Source organism: Varanus komodoensis, unplaced genomic scaffold (genome assembly GCF_004798865.1).
Source record: "Varanus komodoensis strain SLA01 unplaced genomic scaffold, ASM479886v1 scaffold9, whole genome shotgun sequence".
Lineage (NCBI taxonomy): Eukaryota > Metazoa > Chordata > Lepidosauria > Squamata > Varanidae > Varanus > Varanus komodoensis.
Window position 1 is genome coordinate 8,229,941 of NW_025336598.1, and position 11,896 is coordinate 8,241,836.

Below are 11,896 nucleotides of genomic sequence, written 5' to 3' on the forward strand. Positions count from 1 at the left end.
GCTGGAGCCTAGCTTGTGGGATTTTGAGCATAACTTTGCTAGCATGTGAAATGAGTGCAATGGTGCGGTAGTTTGAACATTCTTTGGCATTGCCCTTCTTTGGGATCGGAATGTAAACTGACCTTTTCCTATCCTGTGGCCACTGTTGAGTTTTCCAAGTTTGCTGGCATATTGAGTGTAGCACTTTTACTGCATCATCTTTTAAGATTTTGAATAGCTCAGCTGGAATACTGTTGCCTCCATTAGCTTTGTTGTTGCTCAGGCATCCTAAGGCCCATTTGACCTCACATTCCAGGATGTCTGGCTTGAGGTCAGTGACCACCCCATTGTGGTTATCAGGGATGCTAAGCTCTTTCTTGTATAGTTCCTCTGTGTAATCTTGCCACCTCTTCTTAATCTCTTCTGCCTTGGTTAGGTCCCTGCCACTTTGGTCCTTCATCATGCCCATCTTTGCATGAAATGTTCCCTTCATATCTCCAATTTTCTTGAAGAAATCTCTGGTCCTCCGTATTCTATTGTTTTCTTCTATTTCTTTGCACTGTTCATTTAAGAAGGCATTCTTATCTCTTCTAGCTCTTCTCTGGAATTCTGCATTCAATTGGGTGTATCTTTCTCTTTCTCTCTTGCCTTTCGCTCCCCTTCTTTCCTCAGCTATTTGTAAAGCTTCCTCAGATAGCCATTTTGCTTTCTTTCATTTTTTTCTTTGGGATGGTTTTAGTTGCTGCCTCTTGTATAATGTCTCTTGAGTTGTTGGAAAAGAGTGTTTGCTATGATCCTCATATTCTCTTGACAAAATTCTACCAGGCTGTGCCCTGCTTCATTTGTACTCCAAGGCCAAACTTGCCTGTTATTCTCGTTATCTTTTGGCTTTCTACTTTAGCATTCCAATCCCCCATGATAAGAACATCATTTTTTGGTGTTAATTCTAGAAGGTGTTGTAGGCCTTCATAGAAGTGGTCAACCTCAGCCTCTTCAGCATCAGTGGTTGGGGCATTGACTTGGACTACTGTGATGTTGAATGGTTTGCCTTGGCTTCGAACTGAGATCATTCTGTCATTTTGGAGATTGTATCCCAATACTGCTTTTCCTACTCTTTTATTGACTATGAAGGCTATTCCATTTCTTCTGAGGGATTCTTGCCCGCAGTAGTATACCTGATGGTCATCTGAATTAAATTTATCAATTTCTGTCCATTTTAGTTCACTGATTCCTAAGATGTCGATGTTCAGTCTTGTCATCTCTTTTTTGATCACGTCCAGCTTGCCTTGATTCATGGATCTTACATTCCAGGTTCCTATGGAGTATAGATCTTTGCAGCATCGGACTTTCCTTTCACCACCAGATACATCTGCAACTGAGTGTCCTTTCAGCTTTGACCCAGTCGCTTCATTCTTTCTGGCGCTACTAGTACTAGTCCTCTGCTCTTCCTCAGTAGCATATTGGATACCTTCCGACCTGAGGGGCTCATCTTCCAGCATATCTTTTTGCCTTTTGGTACTGTCCATGGGTTTTTATGGCAAAGATACTGGAGTGGGTTGTCATTTCCTTCTCCAGTGGATCACATTTTGTCAGAGCTCTCTGCTATGACCTGTCCGTCTTGGGTAGCCCTGCATGGCATAGCTCATAGCTTCATTGAGCTACGCAAGCCCCTCTGCCATGACAAGGCAGTGATCCATGAAGGAGTTACTTCCACTTCTACAGTTTTTATAGGTTAAAATCACAGCCATCTAGGAAGATCTATAACCAATGTTTTGCTGGCACCAGCTGTTTCAATGATTGTTATATTGTCATTAGTAGATATAAATGTGAGCTGTGATTTAATATTTTATTTAGGGTTTCTCAACAAGTTAAAAAATATGTGGTAACAATTTTAACTTGCTTCCAAAGAAACCACATTAAAAAACACAATTACCTAGCCATCAAAAGTTGAGGGGGGGGGGGGCTCTAAATCCTGTTCATTTCACTGCCAGAAACCATTTCACTGTCTTACTTTACAGTCAACATGCTGGCAAGGCTCTAAGGTTGCAGTTCTTCTCATGCATATCTACTGGATAAGTAGATATACATATCTTGTTATGCATATCTACTATGTTCCACTGAATACACTAGGGTCTCATATCTATGAATGAGTCAACATTCATGGGACAGCACTGCAAATATGGCAGTCTCTTTCACTGCATCATGACTGAAGCTTTGGGAGTGATCTGTCACAGTCCCAGATGCATTTATTTGGATGCTAACCTGTTTTCAATGCAATCTTGCTGAAAGTAGGAGAGGTTTAGAAGCTACAGCATCACCCAGAGAATGTTGACTCATTAGAGAGTGCCAAAGGTGCTGAAAAGCAAGGATGCACTAGACAAAACTGCGTTCTATGTACTATGCCAAGAATCCATACTTCGGTCCTGGGCTCCTCACTGTCTTTCTTCTTTCCAGCCTGATTCTGTGTATGTGTTGTGACATTAGAAGGGCCCTGCAGGATCAAACCAGAAGCTTACTTAGTCCAGTACTTTGCCTGCCAGTGGCCAAACAGCTAGTCTTTTCCTGCTGTTGCTTCCCAGCAAACTGAAGCAAGGAGGCGCTATATTGGGAACAGAAGCAGTACTGACCCTCTGTCATTTGCCCACTTGCGGCAGAGAAATCCCCCATAGGGAAATCCGGGCACATTCGGTTCACTGCACGGAAGGCAGCTACTGACTGCCGCGTATGTTTGTCTTCTGTCCTCCTTTAACACTCTCAGTACAACACTGAATCTCTGCCCCGACCCAACGAGCACCATCTACTGCTGGCATTCATTAATTAAAAGGCATTGAGGGTCTCATCCTTCACGAATGCGTCTCAGTTGCGTATTTTAAAGTCCTTTAAATCGACAGCCATCTCCACATCTTGTGCCCGCGCAGTCATAAATTCAAGTCATTAACGACAGTAGACTCCTCTGCTGTAAGCTCCACGGAGTTCAGAGACTTCCTCCTAAGGAACTGACGCACTGCCCGAAGCCTTCCGAGCACATGGCAGGCATCCGGGCCGCCTCCTACGCCCCGGGGCCCTTCCGCGCTGCACGCACAGGAGCCCCATTCCGCGCGCGCGCGTGCGCATGCCTACCCGCCCTGGTAAGGGAAGCTGTAAAAGGAGGCGCACACGCTTCTGGCGGGGCGGCGGCGGCAGCAGCAGCCAATCGAGTGGCGAGCCGATCGTGAAGGGAGCTGAGATCAGTTCCGCCGTCGTTTTCGGCTGGGGAGCCGCGCTGAAGGCTGAAGGGGTAGATGCGCTCCGTGGGTGGGCGTCTTCCTTTGTGTCGGAGGTGAGTATGGAGGAGCGCCAGCAGCGAAGCGCCTCAGGCACGACCGTGGAGGCCGGAGCCCTGCCCGGCTGCCCGCGCCGCCTCTCTTCGCGAAAGAGCGCCGCACCTCGGCGGTCGCCCGGCTTCCCCTCTGGACTGTCTCCTTGCCGGCCCTGCTTGCAGTCTTGCGCTCCTTTATTTTCTGAGCCCATTTCGCCTCCTTCTCGCGCTCGTCTGCGTTAACATCTGGCGAAAGCAGCTGAGAGAGAGAGAGAGAGGGAGGGAGGGAGAGGGAGGGAGAGGTTTGTGCAGCCCTCTCGCGGCCGCTCGAAGCATTGCTCGGATCTGGAAGTGCGACGTCTCCGCCATTTCCCGCGATGAGAGAGTGTCCCTTCTGAAAAAGAGAGCCCGTGAACCAGACCACGGAGAAGAGTTAAGGACGCGTTTTTTTAATGATTAGGAGCAAAGCTGTTACTTTGTTCCTTTACTCCTGTTCCTTGCAGTGTGCGGCATTGTCTGCAGGACACTAGCAGAAACCTATATATGTTAACTTGGAAGTAACTCTAGAATTGGATTTACTTCCAGGTGAGCGTGTTTAGGATTGCAAACTTGGAACTCGCTTCCTGGCATCAGCCTCCCAGACGTGACTTGCCAAACAAAATGCAGTGCCAGGGAAACTGAAACGATTGGCTTTGAAATTGACACTATAGCTGTGGGCGATTTGTTTACTTGAAAGCAAGACTCAAGCAAATGAGATACAGCAAACTTCCAAGGAAGTGTTTAGCGTTTTGCCTTAAACTCTCTCAAAATGGAAATGTACCAGTGCCTCCTCCAGAACTCAGCTATGTTTAAAGAAGCTGGGTTGAACCTGCAGTTCTGTTTATGCCAACATGTGGATCTTTGGGTTTTGATCCCTGCATTCTAGAAAGATAGTTTTGTGCCATGGAAGGAGATGGGTAGTTTTTCCTGGCAGTTTCGTGTCAATCTCTGATATGGTGTTAAGGTCCATTTTTTGACTTCAAGCATTGTAGCCAAGGGCACCATCCTAAACCAGTGGCCATTAAGCTCCTTACCTTGTAGGGTTGTGATCGTTCAGTGCAGTGTATGAGGAACAGTGGAAATGAATTCTGTCTCCCCAACTTCTTTCGTTTTTTGTTAAACCTTTTTGCCCATCTAATGGAGGATGTTTCAGAGGAGGAGAAAAAGGGGCTGTCAGAGGCTGCGGATCTTATCAGCCCCCTCCTCTTGCTCCTTCTGGAATGCTTCCTTTTCTCCATCTTTAATGCTGTTTACTAATCTCAGTGAGTGGTTGGTGTAGTTCTTTCTACACTGACTGCAGGTGGAAAGGCAGGGGCAGAGTTGGAACTCCAGTTCCCAGCTCCAGGGTTGGAGCGCTGTGTCCAGCCTCAGATCTGCAAATGCAAAATATCCTGTGGCCCTTAAGATACTCTCTAGGGGCAATAGGATAGCTCCCTTAAGCATAATAATAGGCATAATCTTGTTTTCTGTAATAAGTGTTGCTGTGCTGGTCCATGAGGACTAAGCAAAAACTCAAGTTTGGGCAAAGCCTCTATTAGACCAACAAAAATGATCCAAACCATTGTGTAAGCTTTTGAGTCTTCATGGGTGTAGATCCTCTGTTGTACTACTTAGCCAGATGAACATTTTTGGAGAACTCAAAATTTTGAACTATCATTTGCAGAATTTTAGTTGGTCCTAATAGCATAACTCAGGATTTGCTTTCCTTTTCTTGTTATCCTTTCATCCTTTGCAACAATATGCTGCCTATTCACAAAGGCAAAGAAACAGGCTTAAAAGTTCAGACAACAATCAAGTTATAAAAACAGTAATTCAGAGTAAATGCTCACTTGGACATAACAAAAGCTGTTGAATTTAGAGTGCTTACAATTTTGCAGCTTGGTGAACTTTTCAGCTGTTTAAAATTATGCAAATAATTATCTAATACAGAGAAATAATTTATTTCATAAGTGTATAAACTACTTTCCACCAAAAACAGTGAACATGATAACACCAACATTAAATTACAATAGTAAACTGGCAACTCTACTAATAAAGAATAAAAGTATAACCATAACTGTTTAGATCTTATGTCAGGGAAATGTTAGATGAGAAGTCTTAAGGAAGCATCAAAACTGTAGATGCCTATCTGATGTCCCTTAGGAATGCATTCTTGGAGATGGGTGCTACAGTGTTAAATGCTTTTATTACGTGTGCTCTTATGGTGAAGCGTAGAAGAGGGCATTCAATAATAAAGGCTCGATTTTTAGTGATTTGCTGTAGCTCTTACATGAGTAATAGTGCTATCTTACACATACTAACTTGTATGAAAGTCCTGTTAAATTTAGTTTAGCAGGCATAGTGTTACAGCCAAAAACTTATTTCTAGGAGAGGATAGGCCACTCACGAGAGTTCTCGGTTTGATATCTGGGCTGCAGTGGGGCAGGTAAGCTCATTAATCGGGGGGGGGGGGGGGGGATTGCACATTCCAATCGTATGCTATTCCAGAATAAATTGCAGCGACTTCAGTACTTTCCATGAAACGCGATTTGAGTTGCAGCCCTCCCATGGGCTCTTAAATTTGCTTACTTGTGGGAGAAGCGGGTCTCCTCCAGATTTTAACTAATGAGCACAGGATTTGCAGAGTTCACACGGCAACATTCCATTGAATGTTGAATGGAATAGTAGCCTGTTGTTTACTTTCAGGGATAGGCTTCAGGCCTGATCTGGTGCATGTTTTACACGGAAGTAAGTCTCGCAGCGTAAGTCTCGCAGTTTTCGCTCCCGATTTCTCAAAGAGGCGAATGGAAGAGACGGGGAAAAAACCTCCCTTGCACGGATGCAACTGGTCTGCCTTTGAAGCTGCCCACCAACTGGGAACCGAAGCAGCCAGTCCACAGAAAACTCTAGGCTAGTTGGCGCAATACAGTGGCTTTCAGGCTGCAACAAGATAAGATTGTTAAGGCCCTCCTCCGAGAAAGGTATTAGGAGGGTGAGTACCCGGAGGAGGGCCTTCTCTGTGGTGGCGCCCCGCCTATGGAATGCACTCCCCAGAGAGGTCCGCCTGGCGCCGCCGTTATTTGTTTTTCGGCGCCAGGCCAAGACCTTTTTATTTGAACGATATTTTAATAATTGTTGATATTATTTATTGGTTTTAAAATATTTAGCCAGGATGCATCCAGATTTTATATGTATTTATTTGTATGTGTATTTATGATGTTGGAAGCCGTCCCGAGGCTTATGCGAATGGGACGGCATACAAAAATTCCAAATAAATAAAATAGGGAACTGCATAGAAAATTGTCTTGCATAGTAACATAGATGATTAACATCTTTATATTTATCCTTGCAACAACTCTAGTGAGGAAAGTTGGATTGAAAGAGCAACAGTCTCAAGGTGAGCTTCATGGTTGAACACATGAATTTTCATACTAGTCCAGTATACTAATCACTATTCCAAAGAGCCTCACAGATCATTTTGGAATTATGGTTATATGTGTGTAGCCAGTATTTAATCCCTCTCGGTTTTTGTCCCCTGAATTCTGCATCAGCTGGTTCTTCTGAAGTGGATGTTATATTGAACTTTTAATCAGCCTCAAATGCCAAGTATACATGTTTAAATTGGATTTTTTAGGAGCATACAAAAGGTTGGTAGTTTGATTAAATGAAAACATCCAGCTTTATTTGAATGATATATATTTTGGCACTTTGTAAGTTTTATAGTTAGTAAAAAGAAATGGTTGGTAAGTGTACTAATCTAAATATTTTGTTTTGAGGAATTTTAATTTATATAAAATTGCTTTTATATAGACTAACATAATTCATTTTTATTTTCTTGTTGATGGTACAGTTAATCAAATGATATTTCGAGTTTAGGCTTTTAGTTTCATTTTTTGACATTTCCAGTATCAAAGTATATTGTTGAAGTTTAATTTTTTTCAATATTCCAAGCACAGTCATTTGGAAGAAGATTCCATTAAAACCTATAGAACTTAGTTCCATGTAAAAGGTTAGGGAGTGAACGATCATAGCTCTTTTAAAATGTGAAGTGCTCTGTATGGTGACCTAGAAATAAGTTTTCTTCATATGCTTCTTTTACAGAACCTTTACCTTGGACAGTGTATGACTATGATGTTGCACCAATTCAGCAGTGAAGACATCCGCTTTTGAAATGCAGCTGAAGAAAATGAGGGAAGTCTTACCAACATTGTATGCCAGCCAAGTGAACAACGGCCATAGCTCATTGACCATATCCCCAAAGCAAGGCAATGTTGCTAAATCAAATCCAATGAGAACCAATGATAAAAACAGTAGCTTTGGTTATCAAAAGACTGAGGAAACGGAATTGCATTTGATAACTTGTGTTAAATGCAGGTGTGTGGAAGAGGCCTCAGTGCTGGAATTACTGAAAGAAAGATGCCAACGAGGTCAAGATGACCACTTTGTCTGTAACAAGTGCCAACCAAGTATGTCATCCATTCTCAATTTTGTCATTGATCCCACAGGTGGCTCTGGCCCTGAAGACAAAGGGAAAATGTCCCTGAGTAAAACTCTGAGAATGTTCAAACTAAAAAACTTTCAGCCAAACAAATATTATTGTGACAAATGCAGATTTTCCACTAAGAATCCTCTACAATATAAGAAGCATTTGGCTCAACACAAAGAGGTTAAATTCATCTGCTCCCAGTGCAAGTGTGTGTCTTACACGAGAGGGGAGTTCCAACGACATATGGTAAAACATACTGGACGATTTCCATACCAGTGTGACTACTGTGAATATGGTACTGTCAGGCATGATTATATAGTCAAACACACAAGAAGATCACATGAAACAGTTGCTGATGAGCCAATAATGCTTACAGCTGCAAAAGATGAGGAAAAAACAAATTGTTTGCTAAACCAAAACCCAGTGCGGAAGGCACTTGCCAAGGGAACTCCACTGCAGAAGAAATCTTCAGGTTTAAATATAATGACTTTTGAAATTCAGGATGATATAAGTGAAGCTGTTAATTCAAGATGTGATACTGAGTGTAGTCAGCGTAGTACATGCGTACTACAGCGTACTCAGGATACATGTACAGATATTTCATCTGATGTCAAAATCCAGAAAAATGTAAATGCAATAGTTGAAGTTGAAGTGTATTCTCCCCACAAAAGTAATATAATGCCTGAAATGCCTTTAACAGTGGTTGCACCACCAAAATTTGTTGTTCCACCTAATTGTTTGGCACAAATTGTGGAACTAAAAAATGTTAATGGTACACAGCATTTGATTCTTAAACTCATTCCTCTACGAGAAACCTCCTTTATATCTAATGAATATAAAGAAACAGAACAAGGAGAAAAGATAAACAGATGTATGTCACCAGCCCATGAAGAACTTAATGCATTAGAGAATGAATATCAGAATTCTGAATGTTCAAGTTTCTCTAGTTCTACTTCTCTAAATTGCAACATAGTAAATTTACAACAGGAAAGCATTATTTGTAAAGAAAATATAGAAAATGTGCATGATATTTCATCATCTGTATCAGTATCTGATGGAATAAATTGTCTGGAACAATTTCAAAAGAAAGCTTGTGCAGAAAATAAACATACAAACTATAATCTGGAACCATCTGTATGCCTAGCTTCTTCAGCTGAAGGCAAGGATGTGTCTGAAAATTACTTTTTTGATGCTGTTCAAGAAAATAATAGGGTACCACCCTCTGTAATTGATAAAATGCGACCCACTTTAAGTAATGTTGAAGAAGAACATAGGAATGACTTTAAAGTAGCCTCAAAAATGCATTTAGTGGATTCCAGTTTGTCTTACCCCTTGGAAACGGTTGAAGAAACACAACAGAATAACTCTCCACCTATGAATGATTCAAAAAATGGCTTAGGGGTAGTAAATGGAGAAAATGTGAAAAACAAATATAACCATATGGAATCTGCAGAGGATGTGAAAGATGTAAGTGAGGCTTTAGAGGGTCCTGTTATTTCTTCTGTATTTTCCCTTAGTGCAGGTGCTGTAAACATTCCAGAAGGCATCAGATGGGATAATGGCATAACTAAGAAAAACTCTACATCATTGTTGTGTAGAAAGATTGCTCAGTTGATGTCTGCAGTTGAATCAAACATGAAATCACAATTAGCTGCTTCATTAAGGCAGCACAAGAGTCAGGATACAAAAGACAAGGTGCTCTCATCTTCAGAAGAAAAGAATGAGGGAAATGACTTGACTACTGAAGTGCAACAAGAGATTATCCTGTGTCCTCAAAGAACAAATGAGGCCTCCTCTTCTAATCAATTCTCCAATAAGAAAGAGCAAGAACAACCAGTAGAAACACTTAGAAATGCTGTAATGAAAGCCAGAGTGGCTAACAAAATGTGTGTTGCTTCTCCAGTGTTCATTCCTCAAGGCACTGTACTGAAGGTGTTAAATTCCACTAGTACGGAGGGTTCAACTGAAAAAGAAAATGGGAATGGAATGTTCCCATATTCATCTATGTATTGCAATCAGACTTTTCTCCCAAGACCAGTTCCTTGCTGTATTTCTGAGAGACCTGCTAAAGACCTTTCTCTGCTAAGTGGGAATGAAACTAATGAAGCTTCTAGAAAACAGAGAGTATCAAGTAGAAACGCAACCAAAAGACAGTCTGTTGTGAAGAGTAACAGTCAGCAAAATAGAGTATTACCACACCCAAAATGCAATGAACTAAACATGCCAAACAAAAGAGACATTAAGGGTGAAGAGCCTCAACACAAAAGCAGGCAATTATATCCCAGGGAGAACTTGTACAAGAAGAGGCCAAGAACTCCGGAGGATTGCTTCCTTAAGATAGTTCCTGATTTAATGAGACGCCTTAGGATTATACCATTTAAAAGTGATCAGCTGATAAAATGCCCTCATCGCAATCAGCCGGTAGTTGTCCTGAACCACCCTGATGTTGATTCACCAGAAATAATTAATGTAATGAAAGTTATTAATAAGTATAAAAGCAATGTTCTGAAAGCTGTTTTGTCAGAAAGAACTATTAATTGTCTTGGTGAGAGACGACATAAAAAGCTCATGTTTCAGAATTTTGATACAGCAAGTGAAATAAAGAAACAAAGCACATTAAAAATGAAACTAAAGAAGATCCATAAAAATAGCTATAAAGTAGTGAATTCTTCACCTTCAGAAGCATCAAAACTCACTTTCAAGTGTTGGTTTTGTGGCAGGACATATATAGACCAAGAAGAATGGATAAGTCATGGACAGAAGCATTTACTGGAAGCTACAAGAGGATGGGATATTCTTTCCCTCACACTAGAAAGTGAAAATTGAAGAACTGCTTGATCTTACAAATTTGAATTATGATGCACTGTTTTACAGAACAGTCTAGGGAGTAATTTAGTTCAGCAGCATAGTAGAATTATGTTGGAGTCTGCACATCATTTTTGTTTGCTTTAGGTCAGTGCATTAGCCATAGAAGATAGGTGGTTGTTTAATATCCTGCTACTTTTTACAATAGAAACATTTTCCTGTGTCAGTGGAATGGTACAAAAGTAAGAAAATGTGAGGATAGAACAAAACTACAAATATATAGGCTGAAAGCATTGGCTACACTGGCCAACTCCATGCCTCTGGGAAGCCCACAAACAAAAGGGAATAGCTGGGAAGTACCAGCCAGTGCTAAAAAAAGCATACTGGTTGCAAAACCCACAGGCTTTTTCTAAATGAATTTGCTTAATGCCTCTTTTTTTTTTTTTTTTCAATTTATATCCTGCCTTTTTCCTACAAAGGGCTCAAGGCAGCTTACATCTCCTCCTCCATCTTATCCCCACAACAACAACCCTGTGAGGTAGGTTGGGCTGAGAGTCTGTGACTGGCCCAGAGTCACCCAGTTGGCTCCATGGCTGAGTGGGGACTAGAACCCAGGTCGCCTGAGTCCCAGTCCCAGTCTCTTGACCACTACACCACACTGGCTCTCTTTAAAGCCACGCAGTCCTAATTCTATACATTCATTGTGTGATCCCTTTTGTTTGTTCTAAATCTCTTGTCCATCATTTTAATTGACCCAAATCTAGTATTATAAAATTAAACAACCAAACTCTGCCCACTTTCTCTATATCCCATGTAATTTTATATTCTCTCTCATACTCTCTTCTGCCCTACAAATGTCGTGTCTAGCTTCTCACAGGGAAAATACACCAGCCTCATCATTTTGTTGCCTTTTTGTACATGTAACCTCTACAATATCTTTTTTGTAGTATGGTGATCCAAACTGTACACAGTATTCCAAATGCAATTAGCAAGAGATTTGTCTTAGCAACATGACAATATGGACAGTTTTATATAGGAATCATTCTTAATAATCTACCATAGAATTTGACTTCTTAACTGCTCACACATGTCATTGAGCTATCTGCCATATGATCACTCTCCTGGTTAATTACTACCAATTTATACCTCTTCAGTACATATCTAAAGCCAGGATTTCTGTCCTAATATGCATCACTCTTCACGTACTTGCACTGAACTGTATTTACTATATTATTGTCCATTCAGTTTGTTTGGAAAGATTCTTTTGGAGCAGTGTTTTAATCCAAAGGCTTCTGGGAGCTATTTTACAG

General features: G+C 41.3%; 1 protein-coding gene across 4 annotated transcripts; it reads left to right on the top strand.

Moving 5' to 3' along the window:
• Positions 1-3,172: 3,172 nt before the first annotated feature.
• ZNF518B (zinc finger protein 518B) lies at positions 3,173-11,127 on the top strand. 4 transcript variants are annotated; one of them, XM_044418334.1, is made up of 3 exons: positions 3,174-3,298; positions 6,657-6,692; positions 7,397-11,127. In XM_044418334.1, exon 3 carries the CDS (start codon positions 7,467-7,469, stop codon positions 10,605-10,607), a length of 3,141 nt encoding a protein of 1,046 aa, XP_044274269.1. In that variant the 5' UTR covers positions 3,174-3,298; positions 6,657-6,692; positions 7,397-7,466; the 3' UTR covers positions 10,608-11,127. The 4 variants fall into 4 exon arrangements, with proteins under 4 accessions (XP_044274268.1, XP_044274269.1, XP_044274270.1 ...); XM_044418335.1 differs by lacking the exon at positions 3,174-3,298 and adding an exon at positions 3,390-3,709; XM_044418333.1 differs by lacking the exon at positions 6,657-6,692 and having other exon boundaries at positions 3,173-3,298.
• Positions 11,128-11,896: the final 769 nt, after the last annotated feature.

Coding starts and splice junctions, on each gene's coding strand:
- ZNF518B (XM_044418333.1), top strand. CDS start 7,467: ATGCAGCTGAAGAAAATGAGGGAAGTCTTACCAACATTGTATGCCAGC.